The sequence below is a fragment of the Sus scrofa genome, chromosome 9 (genome assembly GCF_054392235.1).
Source record: "Sus scrofa isolate SSC_HxYL_T2T_F1_AM1 chromosome 9, Sscrofa_HxYL_maternal_Yorkshire_Landrace_v2.0, whole genome shotgun sequence".
Classification (NCBI taxonomy): Eukaryota; Metazoa; Chordata; class Mammalia; order Artiodactyla; family Suidae; genus Sus; species Sus scrofa.
The window spans coordinates 47,472,585-47,494,612 of NC_139391.1; the positions used below are offsets into that span (position 1 = coordinate 47,472,585).

Consider the following 22,028-nt stretch of genomic DNA (forward strand, 5'->3'; position numbering starts at 1 on the left):
CCTGCCCGCCCAGGTTTGGCTGCACTTCTCAGCTTCAGAGGACTCAGAGGTATAAAGAGAAAAAGTGTCTCAGGAGTTCCCTTCGTGGCTCAGCAGTTAACAAACCCCAGCAGGATCCATGAGGATGTGGGTTTGATCCCTGGCCTCGCTCAGTGGGTTAAGGATTGGCGTTGCTGTGAACTGTGGTGTAGGTCGAAGACATGGCTCGGATCTGGAGTTGCTGTGGCTGTGGCTGTGGCTGTGGCTGGCAGCTCTGGCTCTGATTCAAACCCTAGTCTGGGAACCTCCATATGCCACGGGTGCGGCCCTAAAAAAAAAGGAAAAAAAGAAAAGAAAAAGTGTCCCAGAATGAAGTGTGTGTGTGTGTGTGTGTGCGCGCGCGCGCGCACACACGCGGGGGGGGGGGGCAGGGGAAGGAGGGAGAGGATATGTAGGTCAAACAAGACTTAATATTTGATATAAGAGGAGAAAATTAACAGTTTTAAATAAAAATAGTCACCATTTCTTGGGCCTCTACTAAATGCCAAACACATTGAGAAGTGTTTTGCACAAGTTATTTCATTTAATTTTCGAAATGACCCATTGAGGTAAGCATTTACGTGCCCATTTTACAGATGAAAAAACAGACTCACTGAGTCACACAGCTCGTGAGCGGCCAAGCTCCAGGATGGAGATCCTGCTTTGAACCACTACTCACAACGGCTTTCCTAGGGCTAGAGATCAAAAAGGAAGGAAATTGGTTTGTGGCGTGGCAGAGGGCTTGAGATCAGACAGAAAGGACGCTCTGACAATGAGGGCTGTTTGGTTGCAGTCGGAGTAATTGGGCTTGTTAGAGCTCTTCCTCTGAGGGCCTTTACTCGTAAGATGAATGGCTGCTTCTATGCCCGGCTGATTGAAGGGAAGCACTCTGTTCTCAGCACGGGGCTGGTCTGTTGGAACTAACTGACAGCCTCACTGGGGTACAAGATTGCCACACACAGAACCGTTAGATTACAGAAGATAATACAGAGTGTGCGCCCAAATGGGACTGGAAGAAAGCAAGGGCCATAGAGGCAGGCAGATGCTACTGTGGTTAAAAGCAAGGGCTTTGTGGTCTGGCGGCCTCATGTTTGAGTCTCAGCTGGCTCCCCTGCTTGTGTGACCCTGGGTATGTTCCTTAACCTCTGGAAGCCTTGGTTTCCTAGTCAGTAAAAAGAGGCTAAGAATAGAACCTGCTTTGGAGGGTTGCCATGAAAATTAAATAAGATGATACATGTAAAGTGTTTGGCGCAGAACTTGGACATGGTAAGAATATAATGAATGGTAGCTGCTGTGATCATTGTTATTGTTGGAGTTCAGAGGAGGAAAAGAACAGTTTCGTCCTGGATCTTGAAGAGTTCATCAGGTGAAATCAGAAGGAAGGCATAGGACGGAGGTGGAGCTCTCAACCACAGTGGAGGAAGACTTCAAATTCTCCATATTAAAAGAAGAATCTAGGAGTTCCTGTCGTGGTGCAGTGGTTAATGAATCTGACCAGGAACCATGAGGTTTAGGGTTCGATCCCTGCCCTTGCTCGGTGGGTTAAGGATCCAGCGTTGCAGTGAGCTGTGGTGTAGGTTGCAGACGCAGCTGGGATCCCAAGTTGCTGTGGCTCTGGCGTAGGCCAGCGGCTCTAGCTCCGATTCAACCCCTAGCCTGGGAACCTCCATATGCCATGGGAGCAGCCCTAGAAAAAGGCAAAAAGACAAAAAAAAAAAAAAAAAAAAAAAGAAGAAGAAGAAGAATCTGATTTGATCTGTGGTTGAGGAACAGCAAAAGGACAAACATGAAGATGTTAAAAAAGGACTTCAAAATCATAGAATGTGGGGAAGGAAAGTAAGAACATCTAGACTTTTTTTTTTTTTTTTAATAATGTGTCTAATTTGATCTGTGGTTGACACAAGAAGGACGTTCCTTATGGGGAAAAGGTGGCAGAAAGAGACGAGGTCTTCTACCCTTGTTTCCAAACCCAGAACTGAAGAGAGACAAAGAGCCTTAGACATCTCAAAGAGAAACTGGACACACAGGGCTTCTTTGCTGGCTTACTTCTTCTGGGATCTCATGGCGGTGAAGAAGAAGGGGCCTGGGAATACAGCTGAGGGCAGGGCTGATGATGGATCGGGGCGGGGGGGGGGGGGGGGGAGACAGGACCTGAAAGAGAGGAAGTGAGGAAATGTGGGTGAGGCCCTAATGACTCACGTGGGAAGACCTAGCTTTAAGGCTGGATCGAGCTGAGTGTCCTGTGAGGCCCTTGGTGAGACACTGGGCATCTCTCTTCTTCGGCCCTGCCAGCTCAGGGTGGGAGGCCCTAGGGAAGCAGTCTTTGTGCTAATCCAGTGTTCTCTGACAGCCTGCCTCATCTCCCTAATGGGAAGATAAACTCCTTAGAGGTCCTTAGAGGATGTTTTCCTAGGAAAGATGCTGTTTGTTTTAGATCAACTAAGCTTAACCCTCTGTCAAGCACCAGCTATCCACTCCTGATATCAAGCCACACCAGTCATTTGTTTAAAATGCCAATTTTCAGCTCTTTTTCCTAGGGAGTCTGATTGACTAGATTTAGGAATCCAGGTATCTGTGTTTTTAACAAGTACCCAGGTGATTTTTTTGATAAGGCAAACTTGGAAAACACTGAATGAGATAATCTCTTGAATCCCTTTCAGTTTTAAATTTAGGCAGCAAAGTGTAGTAAGAAGAGCCCTGGGTTAGTAGTAAGGAGGTGGGTTCTGGGCCCTACGCTGCAGTTCAAGGGCATCTGGCTCTGCTATCGGTACCCTCACAGTACCTGGGTGCCTGGGGACCTGTTGTCATCTTTGGTCCTAAAAAGAACCCTGGGCTGGGGAAAACCTAGATGAGAAGGAGACTGCAGTACCTAGGAAGGTATTCACCAGCTGTGATCCAGATCTCAAAAAGAATAGGGGGACCCAGAATAAACGGAAGTGAAACAGACCTACAGTGAAACAGACCTACATCAGAGAACAACAGGTTCCGAGCATCCCCTGGGGCTTTCTCTTCAGAAGAATTTTGTAGGTCTCTGCAACTCCCACTATACCCAGGGGGACACTTAGGCCTAAAGGAATTTTTTTTTTTTTTTTTTTTTTTTTTTTAGTTTGCCCAAAGGACACAACTAATCTGAGAAAGTAGGAATCCCGATTCCTCCTGCCTTCACCCAGTTCACTGTTGGGTGCGTGGCCAGGCAGTCATATTTTCATGGCGCTTGTGGGAGCGTCTTTGATGGTCAAGCACATCCTGAGTTTCTGGACAGTCTCCAGAATGGGTTGGAATCTAACATTTCCCTGAAATTTCCTCAGCCTGTTACTGGGAGGGAGAATGGGAGTCTGAGGAGGTGGGCAGGACTGAGGAAGGGTCTTGAACAGGGGAAGGAGGACGCCTGGAGACTGGACAGAAAAGAAAAGCTTCCCAGGGGCTCACAGAGCACGAGCGCTTTGAGGGCCATGTCCAGAGACATGGCCTGACCGATCAAGTTTTCACACCTGATGGATGTCAACACATCCATCCCCAGCCCCGGGCAGAACCCCAGCCCCTCTCTCCCAACCTAAGGCAGTCAAAAGGCTGAGTGCGAGGTGAGGTTTGATTTTTGCAGAAGGTTTGTAGAAATTCGCTGTGTCAGAGAAACTAAAAGACCAAACAAAACCCCTGAAACACCAAGCCCGATTCTTTCATCCACGTGGCACAAGAAGCAGCCAAAAAAAGGGGGGCGGGGAAGAGTCACCCGTCCCGCCCCTGCTTGGAGGAAGGGATTTGCCAGAAGAGTCAACTCCTGAGCGGGCCTGGTCGCTGCAGGGGCAAGGCGGGGGAGGGAGGGCGATTGAGAAACCCCGGTTCCCACAAAGCGGCCGCGCGCCCGTCCCCTCGGCCCGCTCCGCCCCGCCCCTGGCCGCAGGCACAGGGAGTCGCCGCGGGCCCTTTAAGGGCCGAGAGGTGCGCGGTCTCTTTAAGGCAGGTCCTGGTGGTTTCTGTTTTCTGAAGGAAGTGACGGGGGGTGGGATTGAATGAAAAGTGCAAAACAGAGTCTCAGAGCGCAGGAGTCGGGGGCCCCGGGAGCCAGCGCGGGGCCGTGGAGGGGGCGGACTGGTTTCAGGAGCGCGGTGTCCGGCTCGGAGCCGCCGGGGGGCGCGCGGCGGAGCGTAGCCCACGTGCGTCGGCGCCACGTCGCGGGAGCCCAGCGGCTGAGCCCCCCGGGGAGCCGCGCCCGCGCGCCCCAAACTAGCCTCCAAGTTCGGGCGAAGTTTGGTCCCGCCGCTCCGGGTACCGCGCGCGGCGCGCCGGGACCGCGAGGGCGGCGGCGGTCCCCGGGGATGCGCCCTCCCGGCCGCCGCGGGGTCTCCCCGGTACCCCCTGCGCTGCTGCTGCTGCTGTTGCCGCTGCTCGTGGTGCTGCTGGGGGCGCCGCGCGGCGTGGGCGCGGGGACCGGGGCGAGCGTGCCTGCGGAGCTGCGGGTCCGCGTGCGGCTGCCCGACGGCCAGGTGACCGAGGAGAGCCTGCAGGCGGACAGCGACGCCGACAGCATCAGCCTGGAGCTGCGCAAGCCCGACGGCACTCTTGTTTCCTTCACCGCCGACTTCAAGAAGGTGAGGCACCCTCGCTCGCCCTGGGGGCACCTGAAAGTCTGACCGCCCTGGGGGCCAGGTCGCACCGAGGCCTGCAGACGGAAGACTGGGCCAGGAGAGGGACGCGACTTTGCCAAGGTCACGCCGGGCTCTTCCCTACATCTCTTTGACCCGCTCCCCTGCGTCCAGACCCAGCCCTTCATTCTCTCTGAACCCCTCAGCTGCCCCTCCGTCTCAGCTCTCCAGCCTTTCACCTCTTTGCCCTGGGTGCCCAGGCTCCCACACCAGCTCCCCACTTCCTCTTCCAGCCCTCCCAGAGCCCTCCAGGTGCTGACCTTCCTACAAAAGAATCAATGTTGATAACCCCAATTCCCTTTTTTGGAGTAATTTCCTCGTGCTCTTAACAGGGAAAAATCCTGGGACAGGCGGCTGAGGTCCAGGGTTCTTGCTATGTGATCTAGGGCAAGTCTCTTTCCTTCTCTGAGCAGTTTTTCTCACCTCTGTACATAACAAGGAGGCAGCTCATGCCCCGCAGCCCTAACATCTTGAAGTCTAGGAACCACTTATCCTTGGGCTGGGGAAGGGGAGGGTTCTAGGCAGAGCTGCTTGTCCCTTGTCCCTCCCAGGCTGAGAAGAAGCTACGTCTCCTCTTTGGCCTGGAAGTCTGGGAAACTTGCAGCAGAGGACCTGGGGAGAGGCCCCAGATGAGGTCCCCATGCTCTGGGAGAGGGGCCACTGCTCCCTCTGCATGACAGAGGACTAGCCATCCCCCACGTTTTGGGCCGGATTGCAGAAAGAGGGGTAGAGACCAGCTTCTCCCCGGTGTGGGTGTGGGTGTCTATGTTGTGGAGAGAACCAGGGGTGGGCTTGGCCCCCAAGATTGGGGCGGGATAGAGAGTGGAGGTGCAGGGGGGTTTATGGGAAATGGGCCTGGAAGGGCAGTGAGTGACTAACGGTGACCCAGCAGCAGGAATCCTCGAGGAAATGAGTGTGGGTGAGGCGTAGGTGTTCAAAAGGAGTGAGGCTCCGGATCACTTGAAGTCCCCCTCCCCAAGTCCCTATCCTATAAAAAGAGGCCTCCTGAGGTTGTGTCCTGGGGGAGTTGGAGAGGTGAGGCCAATCCGATAGCGGGACACCTAGGGCTGTTGCCTCTCTCCTTCCGCTTAGAGTCTGGAAGCTTAAGTGGAGTGGGGGGTAGAGTTTGGGGAGTCAGCTAGGGACCCAGCAAAATTGCCATAGATAGCATTGGGGGCAGTGATCTGTGGACTGTGTGGACAGTGGAGGTGGGACTTGATGGATGATCTGTCCCAGAACTGTTGAGCTGTCGCTGACAAGGGGTGCAGGTAGCTTCGGGTGGAGGGAGGGCAGTTGAGTGTCACAATTGGGAGGCCTTTTCGGTCCATCCTTCCTCAGCAGGCCCAAGCTAGGTTCTCAGGTTCAGGTAGGGACAGGTGAGTTTGTGTGTGGAGAGAGGGAAGCTGACAGGGCCAGAGCACCTCTGGCCTCCCCACTAAACTCCAGAGTTTTGTCAAGTCTGTTCTTTTCCTGGAAAACCCAGACACCCAAATACTGGCTGGACATCTGCCCCTCCCCTCCCGTCCTCAGGCAGGGATCTAACCCTCCCCTCTAACCTTCCATGGAAGCCCCTTGTCCTTGAGAGTGAGCCTCAGGCCAGCCTGAGTCTTGCACCTTGCTGCCCACTGCCCATTTTTCTGTGGCTGTGCTGGAACCCTAGAGAGACTGGCCCATCCCTGTTACCTCTCCAGCAGCCAAGGCTGTGGCCAAGAGTCAACCAGTGGGGCTCGGCTTTTATAGCCTCTAGCTGCAGCATGAAGGATTTAATTGCTCTACCCTGAGGGCAAGGGGAGGGGAGAGCCTGAGTAGCAGAGGGGTGGAGACCTGGGATCCCGGCCGAGAGTAGAGTGGGGGGCTGACTGCCCAGTTAAAGAATCTATTCACAGCTGATTGTAAGAGCCTCCTTTTAATCCCCTGCAAGCAGTTCAAACTTCCACCGGGTTCCAAAGTCTGCTTTTCAGGTTAGCCTCTGACCCAGAAGGTGGCATTTCACACCCGCCCCTGGCATCTCCAATTTCACCAGCAAGGGAGGGAATTGGGAGTGAGAGGCACAGAAAGGGAACCAGCTTTCCAAGGTCCCCTCCAACTCGGGTTTTCTCAGGGTTTTCTCAGCTATCGTGGAGCGGGGTGGAGTTGGGGAAGGCTAGGGGTAAGGCAGAATAGCCTTTATCCCCGCCCGGATCCACTGTCTACTTTGGCCAAAGCAGCTTTTATAAGGAATCCTTCTGGGGTGGGTCACCTCTCTCGTTGCCTGCCCAGTCCTCAAGTTCTCTGCCTTTGGCAGATTTCCATGAGAAGCTTCTATCTAGAAGTAATGACTTTTCCTGTAGGAAAAAGTCCTGGACTTAGTGTTTCTTTTGTTTCGTGTACCACATCCATTGGGGGGATTTGGGAACAGCCCCTCGTCCACTTGGAATTAGCAACATTGGCTGTTTTACCACCTTTGGGAGGCAGTCCAGACTGAAATTAGACAGACCTGGTTTAACCCTGCGCAAGCTACTGGATCTCTCCAAGCCTTCATTTCTTCCTCTGTAAAATGGGGGTAATAATGGTGCCAACCCCATGGGCAGTGTGAGACCAAAACGGGGTAACGCGTGTGAAATACCCACTGTGTGTCGGCCGCTGTACTAAGTGCTCCAGAAAGCCATTAACTTTCATAACTGTGGTTCATGTCCTATTTCAGCCTGGACCCTCCCTACTAACTAAGCTCGGGCTCCGAGAGGTTGAATGGCAGACCTAAAGTCACAGAGAAAGTCATCACTGAGCCTGGAAGAGCCTTCTTCCCTCATCTTAATCTTCTCTTTGAAGCTCCATATGTTATTCGGGGTTCTCCCACAGAACAAAGATAATAGGCTAGACGTATAGATTTTATGATGACGCTCACACGATTCTGGAGACTGAGACATCTCACAATCTGCCATCTGCAAGCTAGAGGCCCAGGAAAGCCAGCGTAGTCCCAGCCTGAGTCCCAAGGCCTGGGAAGCAGGAGCGTTGATGTCCGAGGGCAGGAGACGGACGTCCCGGCTCAGGCAGAGAGCACGTTAGACTGTTAAATGTCTAACGTGGGACCCCGTTAGACTGTTAAATGAGGATAGAGGCCAAACTCAGTCACTTAGTTGAAACCCGTCATTCTACCCACAATAATGCTGATGCCTTTTAAGCAGCGAATAGACTTGAGGCCTGATTCTGCCTGCCCTCAGCACAAGAACTCTGATTCCTAATGCTCTTCCTACCGGCCATACTTTTCTTTTTTTTTTTTTTTTTTTTTTGTCTTTTGTCTTTTGTCTTTTTTTTTTTTTTTTGTCTTTTGTTGTTGTTGTTGCTATTTCTTGGGCCGCTTCCGCGGCATATGGAGGTTCCCAGGCTAGGGGTTGAATCAGAGCTGTAGCCACCGGCCTACGCCAGAGCCACAGCAACTCGGGATCCGAGCCGTGTCTGCGACCTACACCACAGCTCACGGCAACGCCGGATCCTTAACCCACTGAGCAAGGGCAGGGACCGAACCCGCAACCTCATGGTTCCTAGTCGGATTCGTTAACCACTGCGCCACGACGGGAACTCCCATACTTTTCTTTATAATCCAGATCCCATATAGGTAATCATACCCAGAGTACATATTCACTGGGCATATCTCATAGTGGGCATGGCACCATCCCTGGCTTTTGGTCCGACAGCCCTCTTGATCCCCCTCCCCCAAGCTGCTGTCCCTGTCCACGTTCTCTTTCCCTTCTCTCCACCAGGGCAAGTGTCCCAAACCTGTGGCGGGGATGAGTCATACAGCTGGTGGTTTGGTGCTGACCGGATGGGGAGGGTGTGGCCGAAAGATAAGAGAAAGGGAAAGTCACATGCAGCTTGGTTGGGGTTGAGGGGGGGTGGTCGCGACTGCAACAGGAGCACAGAGAAAGGAGCCACAGACCCCAAACATGTGGAGAGAGGGGGGTGTGAAGGGCCTCAGGCTGGAGCTAGGATAAAGGGAGACAGATGACAAGGTGGGTTAGCTTGAGGTCACTCCGAGGGACATGCACCCTGCCCGGGGCACCCATGGGTGAGTGGGAGCCAGAGGAAGGAGCAGTCCAGAGGACACCAGCATCCCTGCCTGGGGGCTCCTAGTCTTAGTGGGGGGAGCAGTTGCAGGCTGTGAGAGGCAGTCACCAAGGATGTGGAATGTGCCAGTGGCCTTGTTGCTGCCTGGGGCTGTTTATTCTAACAGGATATCACATCATGCAGATGTGAGACAGGATGAGCTTTTAGGGTGCAGTCTCCCCCTGCCCTGTCTGATTTGAGGGAGAGGCATGTGATGAAGAGGATGTCTTCTGGGGAAACAGAGGGCAGTAGAGGTGCCTTCAGGAGAGGCCCAGACCTTTTTGGGGTCCAGGGCATCTCCTCATGGGAGTTGATGAGGGGTCAGCAGAAGGAATGACCCAGTTCAGGTCCGTGGTCCCTCGGACCTAATAGCGGACTCTTGGGAATCAGCAGCCCTGCCCCCGGGGCCTGGCCAGCCTCTCCACGCCTGCCTGCCTATGTCCAGATGGAGTCCTAGCAAAAGATCTCAGGTGGGCCAGTGAAAGCTGTCACCTGGACAAGTGAGTGGCCAGTTGGGAAGAAGGGGAGAGGCAGAGTGAGGTTCTTCCTACAAGGCAAGGGACAGAGAGGTGGAGGTGGTGGTAGAAAAACAGACCAGGCTTGAGATAAGAATCACATATACCTGGGCCTCGCGCATCCAGTAGTCACTGCAGTCACACTGTGGCAGTTTTCACACGCCCGGCCGCACTTGATCCTCACGGTAAATTATGTCAAATGGCAGATCTTGCTTCCATTTTGCAGATGCGAAAACTGAGGCTCAGGGCTAAGAAGTGACTTGGACAAGATCAATAGCTATTGGGACCCACTGATCTTTCCACTATATTCTGACTGCCTCTGCTTCTGTGGCATATAAACGGGGCTCTTTCCAGAACGCTGAAGAAACCCGAATAGGGCAGGGAAAAAAGCCTCGGTGCAGAGAAACAAGTCTACAGGTAATCCTTCCTCTACAAACTTGGTCTGGGCCCTGCCCCCTCCAAGCTCACCCCCCACCCAGTGAATTTTCCCAGCTTTGTGCCTGAGGCGCTCCCTTTTCCCCTCCCACCCTGGCCTCTGGAGAGATGAGGGGTGGGGGTGAGGGGACCATTTTTAAAAGACCTCAGAGATACCACTAAGTACTAACTGTACAATCCTGTGCCCTTTCCCAGCTCTGTGACTTGACAAATCACTTAACCTCTCTGCACCCCAGGCTCAAATGAGACACAAACACAACAGGGACAGCAGTGCGATGCTTGCAGGCGTGTTGTGAGAAGTGAGAGGCCTTAGCGAAGAAGCGGAGGCCGGCAGAGGCGTGTGAGAAGTGAAATCGCAGTTGCAGCCAGGCCCCCGCCCTCCTTCCTCCCGCTGTTAAGCAGATTGTTCCTGCTCTAGGGACCAAAGCACTATTAAGACTCCTGTCCCATCCTTTCAGTTGGCAAGCAGTGCAGTGGCGGCCACTGGGGGTTCCGATGAAGGGCAGGGAGCCAAGAGGGCGCTGGGGCTGGGAACGCGGGTGAGAGAGAAGTCTGGGGAGCCCCATCTCAGGAGCCCTGAGTCAGCAGGACATTGAGGCACAGTTGATCCACATAAAGCCCCACATTGTTCCTGGGGCAGTTAGGACAGTGGTGACCTTTGGGATTTGGCTGACAGAGCACTGGGGGCACGGGGGGCGGCGGGGGCGGGGGGCACTGCCCCCAGCTGGTGGTTGCACTAATGCCCCGTAACAAGAAGCCTCTGTCTGGGCCTAGCCCTGAGGGTCTGCAGGCATCTCCTGGTGGGGGCAGCCTCCGTCCCTGGGCACTGCCTGGAATGTGCTTGGCCTGGCTTCGGGTTCACTGCATTCACCGCTGTTCCTGCTGGAGGAGACTGGGCAGAGCGGCCAAGGTGCTCCTGAGCTGGCCCTGGGGCAGCCAGCGTGGGGTTAGAAGGGCCTTGGTTCCTGGCTGCCCCTCCAGGTCGATCCTTCAGCTCCCCAGCCCAGGGAAGCTGGCCCCTTCTCGAGCCACAGAGCAGCCCCAGCCAGGAGCAGAGCGATAAATATTTGGGTTGGCTCAGCCTGGGCCTCAGAATCACGCACTCCAGTGTGAAAGGAAGGAGACCGAGATGGCAGAGGACATGCCCAGGAGACAGTGCCAGCCATCCAAGGGCAAGGAGGAGAGGGGAGCAGGTGCTCCATGGGGACCCTGGAGAGACGGCCTCCAGCCCACTGTACAGCTGCAGTGGCACAGAGGCGGGCTGGGAGAGGGGCTTTGAGGGAAGGGCGGCTCTGCCATCCAGGCCTCTGTTTCTGGTTGCCCTGCCGTGGACGGCTGGGCCAGCAGCAGGGTCTGAGAAAGCTTTACTGCCCCGGCCTATGGTGGGCTTTCTGGAAAGGGGGGCTAGGAGGGCAGAGGGGGAGGGCAGATGGGCCAGGGGCTGAGAATTGCATAGGAGAGGCTGCCTACTAGGGGCGTGGGTGCCTGGAGGCAGGTCAGTGTCACAGGGTGTGTGAAGGCTTGGGTGATGGGAGGTGGAGGGTGACTCGCCATGGGTAAGACTTTGGGGGAATTCAGGGAAGCGGGAGAGACAGTTGGGGAGAAGGTAGGCTTGAGACCGGCTGGGAGGGATTTGTGTCATGTGACTGGGAGGAAGGGGGTGAGGCGCAGTCTCCTCAGGAGGCCGTGAGGGAGGAGCCATGCCCACAGGAGCCACGGTGTGAGGGAGAAGGGACTACGCAGCTGAGCCACAGGGTGAGCCCTGGGGTGGGGTGGGGGGCTGGGGGCTGCCAGGTTGGGGTGGGGGAGATTGTTCAAGAATCAACGGTTCATGGCTCAGCGGTTAATGAACCCGCCTGTGATTCCTGAGGACATGGGTTCAATCCCTGGCCTCGCTCAGTAAGTTAAGATCTGGCATTGCCGTGAGTTGTGGTGTAGGTTGCAGACACGGCTCGGATCCTGCGTGGCTGTGGCTGTGGCTCCGATTCGACCCTTAGCCTGGGAACCTCCATATGCCGTGGGTGAGACCCTAAAAAGACAAAAGACCAAAAAGAAAAAAAAAAAAAAAGCGTCAACACATTTGGGTGAACAGTTATGACCATGTGGCCTGTGAATGGGTGAAGGTGGGTGTACACCTGCCTGTGCAGTTCTGATTCGACTTGGCTGCAACGTAAAACCCCACAGCGGCTGAAGCAAGGGAGAAGTTTATTTCCCTTTTTCAGTCGTATCTGAGGCTGGAAGTCGCAGTCTGGCTGGCGTGACAGCACCACGATCGTCAGCGCTGTGATGGGCGGTGGCCTCGTCTGCAGGGTTGCCTCCCACCCCCAGCATTTAGCTTTCCCTGGCGCCTCACCAGGAAGGCAGCATCAAGGGCCTGACACGGGGTGCCTGCTCTTGGAAGTGCAGCGGGCTGCCCCCTGCTTTATCCAGAGCAGCTTTCTCTCTGTGAGACACAGAGGCTCTCAAGCAGCGTGGCAGGGACTGGACACAGAGAAGAATAGACTCTCTGGACTGGGGCTCGGGGGACGCTTGGAAGAGCGTAAAGATCACAGGATTGAGTCAGGAGATCTCGGCTCCTGGGCCTGGCTCTGCAACTGTTTGACCTATGAAGGTCACGTCCCCTGCAGGAACCTCAGTGAAGCATGAACTAAATGATCCCCTAAACCTTCTAGAAGCCAAAATCGCAGCCGTAGGACTACCAGCCCTCAGAAGCTCAGTTATGAGGAAGCCCAAGAAGCCCTCTTGCTGGAGGTGAAAATAAGATACTCTCCCAGCCTCAAGGAGTTGAGTCTGGATGAGAAGACAAGTGGAAAGATCACTGCAGACACAGTGGGATTTGTGCTGTGGAGGGTAGGGGTTGGACCTGGCCAACTGTGCAGGAGGGCGGGTGAGGGCAGAGGTAATAGATGCGTTTGAACTGATACCCGAAAGATGATGGACAGAAGGAGACAGGGCATCACTGGCTGAGGCATCAACTCATGCAAGGGTGCATGGCCTCACTCATTCTGAGATCTGCCATCTCTTTTGGTTCTATGCTCAGAGTTGTTGGCAAAAACTGGATGCCAGCCTCTGGGGAGTATATTTTATGGTGAGGACAAAAGGAGCCTTGGAAAGACATTAGGCCGATAGTATGACAGTAGCATGGAGGGGTGGGCAGAGAGGTGGGTGGGGTGGGGACATTAACAGACCTTCCCACCTCTCCATCTTCTGTAAATCCCTCTCTCTTTGCTAGAAAGCCCCTCATCCTTTGAGTGTCCAGAACCCACTGAAACATCCTTCACTTTAAGAAGTCGTCCCTTGGAGTTCCCATTGTGGCTCAGTGGTTAATGAATCCAACTAGGAACCATGGGATTGTGGGTTCTATCCCTGGCCTCGCTCAGTGGGCTAAGGATGGGTGTTGCTGTGAGCTGTGGTGTAGGTCACAGACACGGCTCAGATCCCGCTTTGCTGTGGCTGTGGCATAGGCCAGTGGTTGCAGCTCCGATTAGACCCCTAGCCTGAGAACCTCCATATGCTGCAGTTGTGGCCCTAGAAAAGACAAAAAAAAAAAAAAAAAAAAAAGAAGTCGTCCCTCCCTCCACCCCTCCCAGTTCCATCCCCATGAGACAAAAGCACTCCCTCCTGCATCCTTTGCCCTCTAGCTTTTAGCATAAACTTCAACCCTAGGCCTTATCAGGGTACACTGACTTCAGCCTCCTCTATGAGCCCTGGAAGACAGGGGCCTTGGCCTTGGCCATGCCCATTCTCCTGCCTCCCTGCCCACTCGTGTCATGCAGGCCCTATGCCAGGTGATGCTCTTCAGTGCTCTCCCCCTGACTGGCTGGTGACATGCAGGCCTCAGTGGAGCCACCCAACTTCCCTGGGTCTCAGGAGCATCTCTCTGGGAGAAAAATCTTTACACCTGCCTGTGGAGGCCAGGGCTTGCAATAATAATGGAAAAACTTGAGAGTCCAGCACACTCAGTCCTGAGACCTTTCACTCATTTTTCCTCCCAGCAGTCCCTTGAGGTCTTGTTAGTTGTACTCATGTTACACGTGTGGGCACGGAAGTGCAGAGAGGTGAAAGAAATCCTCCAGGCTTATGCGGCTCCTATCAGCAGAGCCAGGATTTGAACGCGGGCAGCACGGGCTCCAGCGCCTTTGCTCTTAACTGCCATGTTCTCAGAGAACTTACCTTCAAACCACACACAAAAGAGGTGTCCTGTTGTGGCTCAGCAGGTTGAGAACCTGACATCTATGAGGATGCAGGTTCGATCCCTGGCCTCGCTCAGTGGGTTAACGACCCAGCATAGCTGTAGGTCGTAGATGCGGCTTGGATCTGGCATTGCTGTGGCTGTGGGGTAGGCCGGCAGCTGCAGCTCCGATTCGACCCCTAGCCTGGGAACCTCCATATGCCACAGGAAGTGCCCATCTTGGGAACCTGAGCCTGGGCCCTGGACCTGGGGAGCCTGCCATGGGCTTTTCTCCGGCTGTGTCATCTACCTTGGGCATCAGGCCACGTTCGGGTGGATCATCCCAGGGCAAGGAGAAAACACAGGGCCAGACTTCCATCTGGCCTGGGCTTAACATCTGACCCGATGTTCCCCAAAGCAGGGGGACCTCTTCCCGTGCCTTGCCCTCTGTGCTGGAGGGAAGGGGGGCCCTAGAACCTCAGTAGTGAGTCTGAGATGTAGGGAGTAGACAGTGAGAGGGACACTGTTCAGGATGATGGAACCAAAGAGATCCGAGCTTCTGGCTGCCCTCCGCCTCCCAGGGCTCAGCACATGGAATGTGGTTTTCTGGAGACATGGGATTAAGAAGGTTGGAGAATTCAGAGCTTATGGACGCCCTGGGCAGGGCAGGCAGGCGGGTTAAAAGGGAGGTCCTGCGCCGTCTTACCCTCATGTTTGTGTCAGAGGCTCTTGTCTGTTATTCGCATGGAATGGGAGCTGCCACACTCCCGGGGCAGGTCTGCAGGGGCACACAGACCACCGCCGACAGGCACAGCTGGAAGAGGGCTCTGCCGCTCACCAGCTGTGTGGCCACACTCCCTCTCTGGGCCTGAGCTTCAGTTTCTTTAACTGGGCATCAACGGCATCAGACTCGTTGATCTAGGAAGCAGTTGTGCACCTTGGTTGCAAGAGCTTGGAGTTTGGAGTCAGACCGCCTGGATTAAAATTCCGGCTACATTTCCTCTTTGTCCCATGACCTTGAGCAAGTTATCTGCTCCAAACTCGGTAACAATCACAGTTCCAACCTCCTGTTGTTGTGAAGATTTTGAACGGGACGGTACATCCTTTTTGACTCATGGTAACAATGACTTGTCCTTTCCAATTATAATCTTCAATAACTTTGTCCCACACAAATAGGAGATACAGAGGAAATCTATCTCTTCCGAAAACACTCATCCCCTCTCTTCACCCCCAGCCCAGTTCCCATTTCAGTAGCATTTTCTCGTGGTCATTGATACTGTTATTTAATAGAGAGGCAGGGGGAAAAACTCCCCCAGATTTCTTTCGCCCCTCGGTCTGGTCTAAAAGTTTAAATGCTTCCTCCTGCTAATGGTGCACGAATGACGCCCAAGCGGTGAGGGCAGCCTTCAGACCACTGGCTATGGCACGAGCCTGTTGTATTGGAGAAGAAGCTGTGAATATTCCAGATGGCATTCTTCTAAAGCGTCATGGCTGAAAATACCCGGGAGGTGGCTTCTGGATCCTGCCTGGGGGTCCTGCCAGGGACATCCGCCTGACTCAGCCCCAGGACGGGAAGTCTGGTATCAGGTCTCACCTGGCAGGAATCGAGCCTGGAGCAGGAAATGCCCAAGTGTACCAGCCTCCCGTCTCCTCAGCTGACCCCAGGGAGTGGAAGGGTGGATGGTCCAGGCTGGCGGGGCAGGGAGATCCCAGCCTCGTGGCCTGGGGAATGGATTTCCTGATGGGAGGAAGCTGAGGTTCCCCGAGCTCTGATTCACCTTCCTTGTGAGTCTGGGACCATGAGGAGCCTAATGGAACCTTGGTCACCAGCTCAGCCCGTCTCTTCTACTTCGGTATTGGTGGGCAATCTCCCCATAGCCTCACACACCGCCGTGTTCTAGGGATCACTTACAGAGACAGGAGGTAGGGATATGTCCTCGTGGAGTCCAGGGATTCCCAAAGGGCATAGGGATTTGTGGGATGGCGGTTATGACTCACTAGGGTCAGATCACTTGGAACTTTTTCTGGTCACCTGCAGCTACAGCAATGGCCATGGCCAGCAACACTGAGCCCTCGCTCTGGGCAGACATCCTGCTGGGCCTCCCTCCACACTAACACATTTAATCCTCATCATAATCCTACCTGGTACATGCATCTTCAGCCCCATTTTACAAACGAGGCTTAGAGGTGGAGTTCCCTGGTGGCTCAGAGGGTTAAGGATCTGGTGGTGGTACTGCTGTGAGGCAGGTTCAATCCCTGGCCTGGGAACTTCTGCATATCACAGGCACGGCTGAAAGCGAAGAACAAAAAATAAAAAAAACAAGTCTTAGGGAAGCTGGGAGATGGGTCTGGATGTTGGCTAATACAATGCAGACTTGGAGTGGAACCCTGAGCACCTCACTGCCTGTACCAGCATCCAAGGGGGACTCGCAGGCCCTGTTCTCAGAGCATCTCACTCTGGCACATGGACAGAATGCTCAGTGTTAGGGGTGCTCAAGGGCTGAGGCCAGGGCAGGGCGCCGAACTGGCCGCTGAAGGATACATAACTACCCCGAGCTGTAGACCCTCCAGGCGCCAAAGGATGCGTAGCTACCCCGGGCTGTAGACTCTCCCAGCCGGTGCGAGACCACGGGGGTTCCTGGAGGGGAACCACCCCTGTGGCCTGGGGCCCTTCCAGGCAGGGGTGTCTTGACAGATTTAGCCTGCTTCTGACTGAGACCCGCTGACTTCTCACTGGGGGCTGTCAGCCAAGGCACAGGGAGCATCTCAGGTGCGCAGGGTTCCAGCAGCCAGACTGAGAAGGAGACCCCATCACACAGCCCCTCTCCTTCCTCCTGCCCCCTTCACACAGTGAGTCAGTAACACGAAGGAGACCTTGGCCTGTGGGTAACCCCGAGGGGAAAGGGGAAGTGAGAGGAGGGGGAGGGGGAGCCATCCCAGCTCTACGGCCAGAAGAATGCAGCTGTGTCTGCCCTTAACCCCAGCCTGGCCCCCACTTCCATCTGAGATGCAGGTGCAGAAGCCTGGCTGACCAGAAGCACCTGGGCATATTCTCCCCAAACCTACTGAACGGGGAAGTCAGCGAGAAAAACTCGGAATCTAAAAAAATATACTTCTGTAAACTCTGTAAAAAACTCTGTACTTGTAAAAAAATGCGGCGCCTCCCGCATGATGCCATAGTCAGGTGGTTGTAGGGGCCCTGATTCACCCTGATCAGGGTCACACAGGGATGCCACTGCGAGGAAGCACCAGCAGGGAATGAGCCGGGTGCCAAAAGGGGGCTTCCTTTCCCAAGGTGAAGTTCTGTACTTTTCAGTGGTTTTGTTTTGAAAAGCTTTCTAGCGGCTCACTATGTGAATTTTCCAGAAGGCTTTGGAACATCTGGGGTGTGTCCTTTTAAGTCATGGGTTTAAGTGGGAAAGATTCAAATTCCCAGGCCAGCAGGAGGGAGGCTATTATAGGACAGTGGCAAGGCCTGCGTCCTCTCTAGGGCCTGAGCTGAGCACTGGGTGGGCTGGTGAGGAGGCCTCACCCCTGCCACCTGGTCCCCATCCTCCTGCTCTTTCCCCATCAGAATGTGAAGATCTTCCGAGCGTTGATCCTGGGGGAGCTGGAAAAGGGGCAGAGTCAGTTCCAGGCCCTCTGCTTTGTCACCCGGCTGCAGCACAATGAGATCATTCCCAGTGAGGCCATGGCCAAGCTCCGACAGGTGAGTGCCCATCCCAGGCCTGCTCTGGGGCCCCCATCCCTGCAACCAGAACCCCCAGCTCCAGAGCCAGCCTGACTCTGACCCCTGTCCTTGACGGCCACCCCCAGCCTCCGTCTCCCACCCAGCCCCTGACTCACCGATGCTCTTATCCCCGACAGTCCTGAACCCCCGATTGAGCCCCAGGCTAAACCTGACCTCTAGTCTGCACTGACCCCCAATTCCCCGATTCCTCCAGTCCCCTCATCTCAGCCCCTCCCCATTTATAATGGAGGAGCAAGTCAGATTAGCCTTCTAGCCCAGCGCCACCACTCGTCACTTAGGTGATGTTGGACAAGTCACCTCACCTTCAAAGCCCCTATTTCCTTACTGAGAGATGGGTTACGGTGAGAATTAAATGGAGGAGTCACCATTGTAGCTCAGCGGAAGTGAATCTGACTAGCGTCCATGAGGATGCAGGTTCAATCCCTGGCCTCATTCAGTGGGTTAAGGATCTGGCATTGCCGTGAACGCTGGTATAGGTCTCAGACAGGGCTCGGACCCCTCTCGCTGTGGCTATGGCATAGGCCGGCAGCTGTAGCTCTGATTCGACCCCTAGCCTGGGAACCTCCACATGCCGTGGGTGCAGTCCTAAAAGATTAAAAAAGAAGAAGAATTAAATGGGCTGGTACATGTTCAGTATTCAGGCAGCACTTGAAACCCTCAGCCTGATGCCCGGGCTCAAGTTCCTTCCCGGACCCCAGGCCTCTCCCCAGCCACATCTAAGGTCCCTAAACTATGCAGCAGGACCTGTCCCAGGCCCCTCCCTTTTGCCTGCTTTTTCCAGAGAGACCCAGTTCCCTGGATGTTGGAAGGTACGGGACCCCAGAGGTCATTGACCCTGGGACAGCTTGCCTGGCCTGCCCACCTCCAATGCTCCCGGCCAGCAACATGTCAGAATTGTCCCCCAGGCCCCAGAGGTCAGCCCAGTTGGCTGGCTGAAAGGCTTGACTGTGCCCTGGGTATGTTTCTCCGACAGTCAGAGGGGGCCTGGGTGCTCCTTGACTGTCACCCTGCAGATGGCCCCAGGGATCTGAAAGCAAGCAGCCTTGGGCTTGTGTGACTCTCAGGGAGCAGGGAGAGAATGGGCAGGGAGCCTTCTGAGGCCACGTGGGAATAACTCCTTTCCTCCACACAGAAAAATCCACGGGCAGTGCGGCAGGCCGAGGAGGTACGGGGCCTGGAGTATCTGCACATGGACATCGCTGTGAACTTCAGCCAGGGGGGCCTGCTGAGCCCCCACCTCCGCAACGTGTGTGCCGAAGCCGCCGATGCCATCTACACTCGCCAGGAGGATGTCCAGTTCTGGCTGGAGCAAGGTCAGCTGGGGACCGCGCACTGCTGTATCGTCTCAAATACGATGGGGACCCATGAGGAGATATGGGAGTTCGAGGGAGGGACCTCTAAACCCAGCTGGGACGGATCAGGGAAGGCTTCCTAGAGGAAGTGGCACCTGTGCGGCTCTTTGGTGAGAAGAGTCAGCCAGATGAAAGGGACCAGTTTCAGGTACGGAAACCCAGAACCGTGACTCTGCCAGGCCCCGTGGAGCAGATTCCCAGACAACTCTCAGCACATGTCTGCCTTAGTGAGAACACAGATGGGACCTTCTGTCGTAGGACATGGGCCCAGGAACCGGGGTCCAGATGGGGCCCACAGATGCCCATTCCCACCCGCGACCTCTGCTGCCACCTCTCAGAAACCTGCTCCTCCTTCCCTTCATACCATCTTTGGTGCCAGCGCCTCTGTGCCAAGATCCTTGAGAACAACTCCCATCTTTGCATGGTCCCCATCTTTCCGGCCTAACAGACCTCACTGTTGGCCCATCTCCTGTCACCTTTCCCAGGACTGTCCTCAGGTCTTCTCTGGAGAGGGGACAGGGAACCAAGCATTTCCCTTCTGTGTTTTGGCAGCACCTCGAACAGTGCTGTCTACCCTGAGGTGATGCACATATTGACTCTAAGGGCTTAGTTTTGTACATCTCATCTTTAACGCATCAGAGTTTCCCTTTCCAAGAACAAAAATGCTATTTCAAAGAAAAACAAAAATAGTTCCCGTTGTGGCTCAGCAGTTAACGAACACAACTAGCATCCATGAGGACATGGGCTCAGATCCTCAGCCTCGCTCAGTGGGTTGAGGATCTGGCCTTGCTGTGAGCTGTGGTTAGGTCGCAGACACGGCTCAGATCCCATGTGGCTGTGGTGTAGGCTGGCGGCTACACTCCAATTGGACCCCTAGCCTGGGAACCTCCGTATGCCATGGGTGCGGCCTTAGAAGAAGACAAAAAGACAAAGAGTCAAAAAAAGAAAAAAAGAAAGAAAGAAAAACAAAAATAAAAGTTCCAAGAAAAAGAGCTGTCACCATTCTGACTCCAGGCCCCTGGTCCTTCTGCCCAGCTGGCTGGGCTCAAGAGAAATGCCTGCCCCTCTCCTGGCAGCTCTGGATTTGGAAATCCTAGTAGAGCTGTGGTCATGCCCTCCTCACACACCCCTCCCCAGTGGGCTGTACCCCAAAGTGCAGGCCAAATACTGTCCTCTAGAGGCTGGTCCCTCCCATGGCCACTAAGCTGAGCCTGAAGCCCTTTAACTGCTCTGTCCTCCAGCACACCTCATTCGCACACTCCATGCACCCTGTGCCCTGGCCACCTTGACCTCCCCAGCTGGCCCTCTTCAGATACCAACTCCTTTTTTTTTTTTTTTTTTTTCTTTTTTTGGCCTCTCTGAGGCACGTGGAGTTTCTGGGCTAAGGATCAGATCTGAGCCGCAGTTGCAGCAACACCAGATCCTTTAACCCACTGTGCCAGGCCAAGGATCAAACCTGCATCCCAGCGCTGCAGAGATACCACCAATCCCAGTGTGTCACAGCGGGAGCTCTGATACACCGCCTCTGAGAAGCTTCCCTTGATTTCTTACTTCCCACACCTCTTTGTGATGTGTTTAGGGCAGTAGCGTGGACATCGAAGGCCTTGAAGTCAGACAGGCCTGAAGTCCAGTCCTGTCTCCCTGACTTACTGGGTGACCTCAGCCAGATCTAATGAACCTAAAACCGCTCTGGGCCAGTTTTCTCGTCTGTCAACCAGGGATGCTAACCCTTAGCTCAGGGGATGTTGGGATGCCTGCAGGGGCCATGCAAGGAAGCCCCCTCCTAACAGCCCTCTCTGACCTCTGCCTTCTCCCGCAGGTGTGGACAGCTCTGTGTTTGAAGCTCTGCCCCAGGCCTCAGAGCAGGTGTCGCTGCCTCGCTGTGGACAGGTTGGGGACCGTGGGAAGCCCTGCCTCTGCCACTATGGCCTGAGCCTGGCCTGGTACCCCTGCATGCTCAAGTACTGCCACAGCCGTGACCGCCCAGCACCCTACAAGTGTGGCATCCGCAGCTGTCAGAAGAGCTACAGCTTCAGCTTCTCCGTGCCCCAGAGGCAGTTGTGCCTCTGGGATGAGGACCCCTAGCTGGGCTGGGGAGAGGGGTGGTCCCTGAGGCCACTGCTCTGGGCCCACCGCTCCTCCCCCAGCCGGAGGGGATGGCCAGCCACGACCGCGGCCTCATTGCTCGTTCTTCCTTTCCCCTAATCCCTGAGCCTCTGGCCACCTCACCCGTGACTGTGAAAAGGGATGTGGCACAGCAGGGGTTAACTCATGAAGGCAGCCCCCACTCCCACCCTGTGCCTTGCTTGGGGACAGAAAGAGAAGGGCCGTCTTCAAGCTTGCCCCCTTCCCCCCTTCAGCTCCCGTGAAGTGTTCTCTTTCAAGCAACCAAAATGTGATGGCCTGTGACTCTCCTATTTAATTTAATTCTTGGAAGGTTTAGACCCTGAAAGGTGTCTATGCCTGTTCCACCCACCTCCCCCCATACAAAGCCCTTCCCCATCCTCCGGAAGGAGGGGGCCCATTCTGCACCTTCCCACTCATCACCCCAGAGAGGGGGCTGGCAGGGACGATGCCACAGCCCCTACACCGGATCTCACTGCATTCTTCTCGCTCATGGCCTCTGGGGCTGCCCAGGGCCCAGCCGGGGGCCGCCTGCCCTGAGACAGACCACATGTGCCTTTCCACAGACTTGGACTTCGCCAAGGGCGAAGGTGCCTGTTTCCCCCTCTAAACAAATATTTTTGTAAGGTTCTGGGACAGAGAGTGAGCATGAAGTATGAGGAAAACTTGAATTCCAGATTTTTAATGCAAAGTATTTATCATTTGTACCAGAAATAAAAGTTTAAATTTTTATTTGACTGACCGCTCTGGACTCAAGAGTTCTGAGCGAACTTTTGACCAATGCTGCCACCTGGTGTCAGGAGACGTGTCCCTGTATTTGGTTGATGACCAATCTTGTGACAACTTCTAAAGCACCTATTATATGCTCAGCCGCTGTGTGATGGCGAGAGGATGTAGATGGGGGCGGGTATTACCAGCAAAGGATGCGACAAAACT

General features: G+C 54.8%; 1 protein-coding gene across 1 annotated transcript; it reads left to right on the forward strand.

Moving 5' to 3' along the window:
- Positions 1-4,037: 4,037 nt before the first annotated feature.
- Positions 4,038-21,829, forward strand: OAF (out at first homolog). The gene is made up of 4 exons (XM_003129954.6): positions 4,038-4,607; positions 17,440-17,574; positions 18,749-18,929; positions 20,788-21,829. The coding sequence occupies exons 1-4, from the start codon at positions 4,335-4,337 to the stop codon at positions 21,051-21,053; spliced, it is 855 nt and encodes a 284-aa protein (XP_003130002.4). The 5' UTR covers positions 4,038-4,334; the 3' UTR covers positions 21,054-21,829.
- Positions 21,830-22,028: the final 199 nt, after the last annotated feature.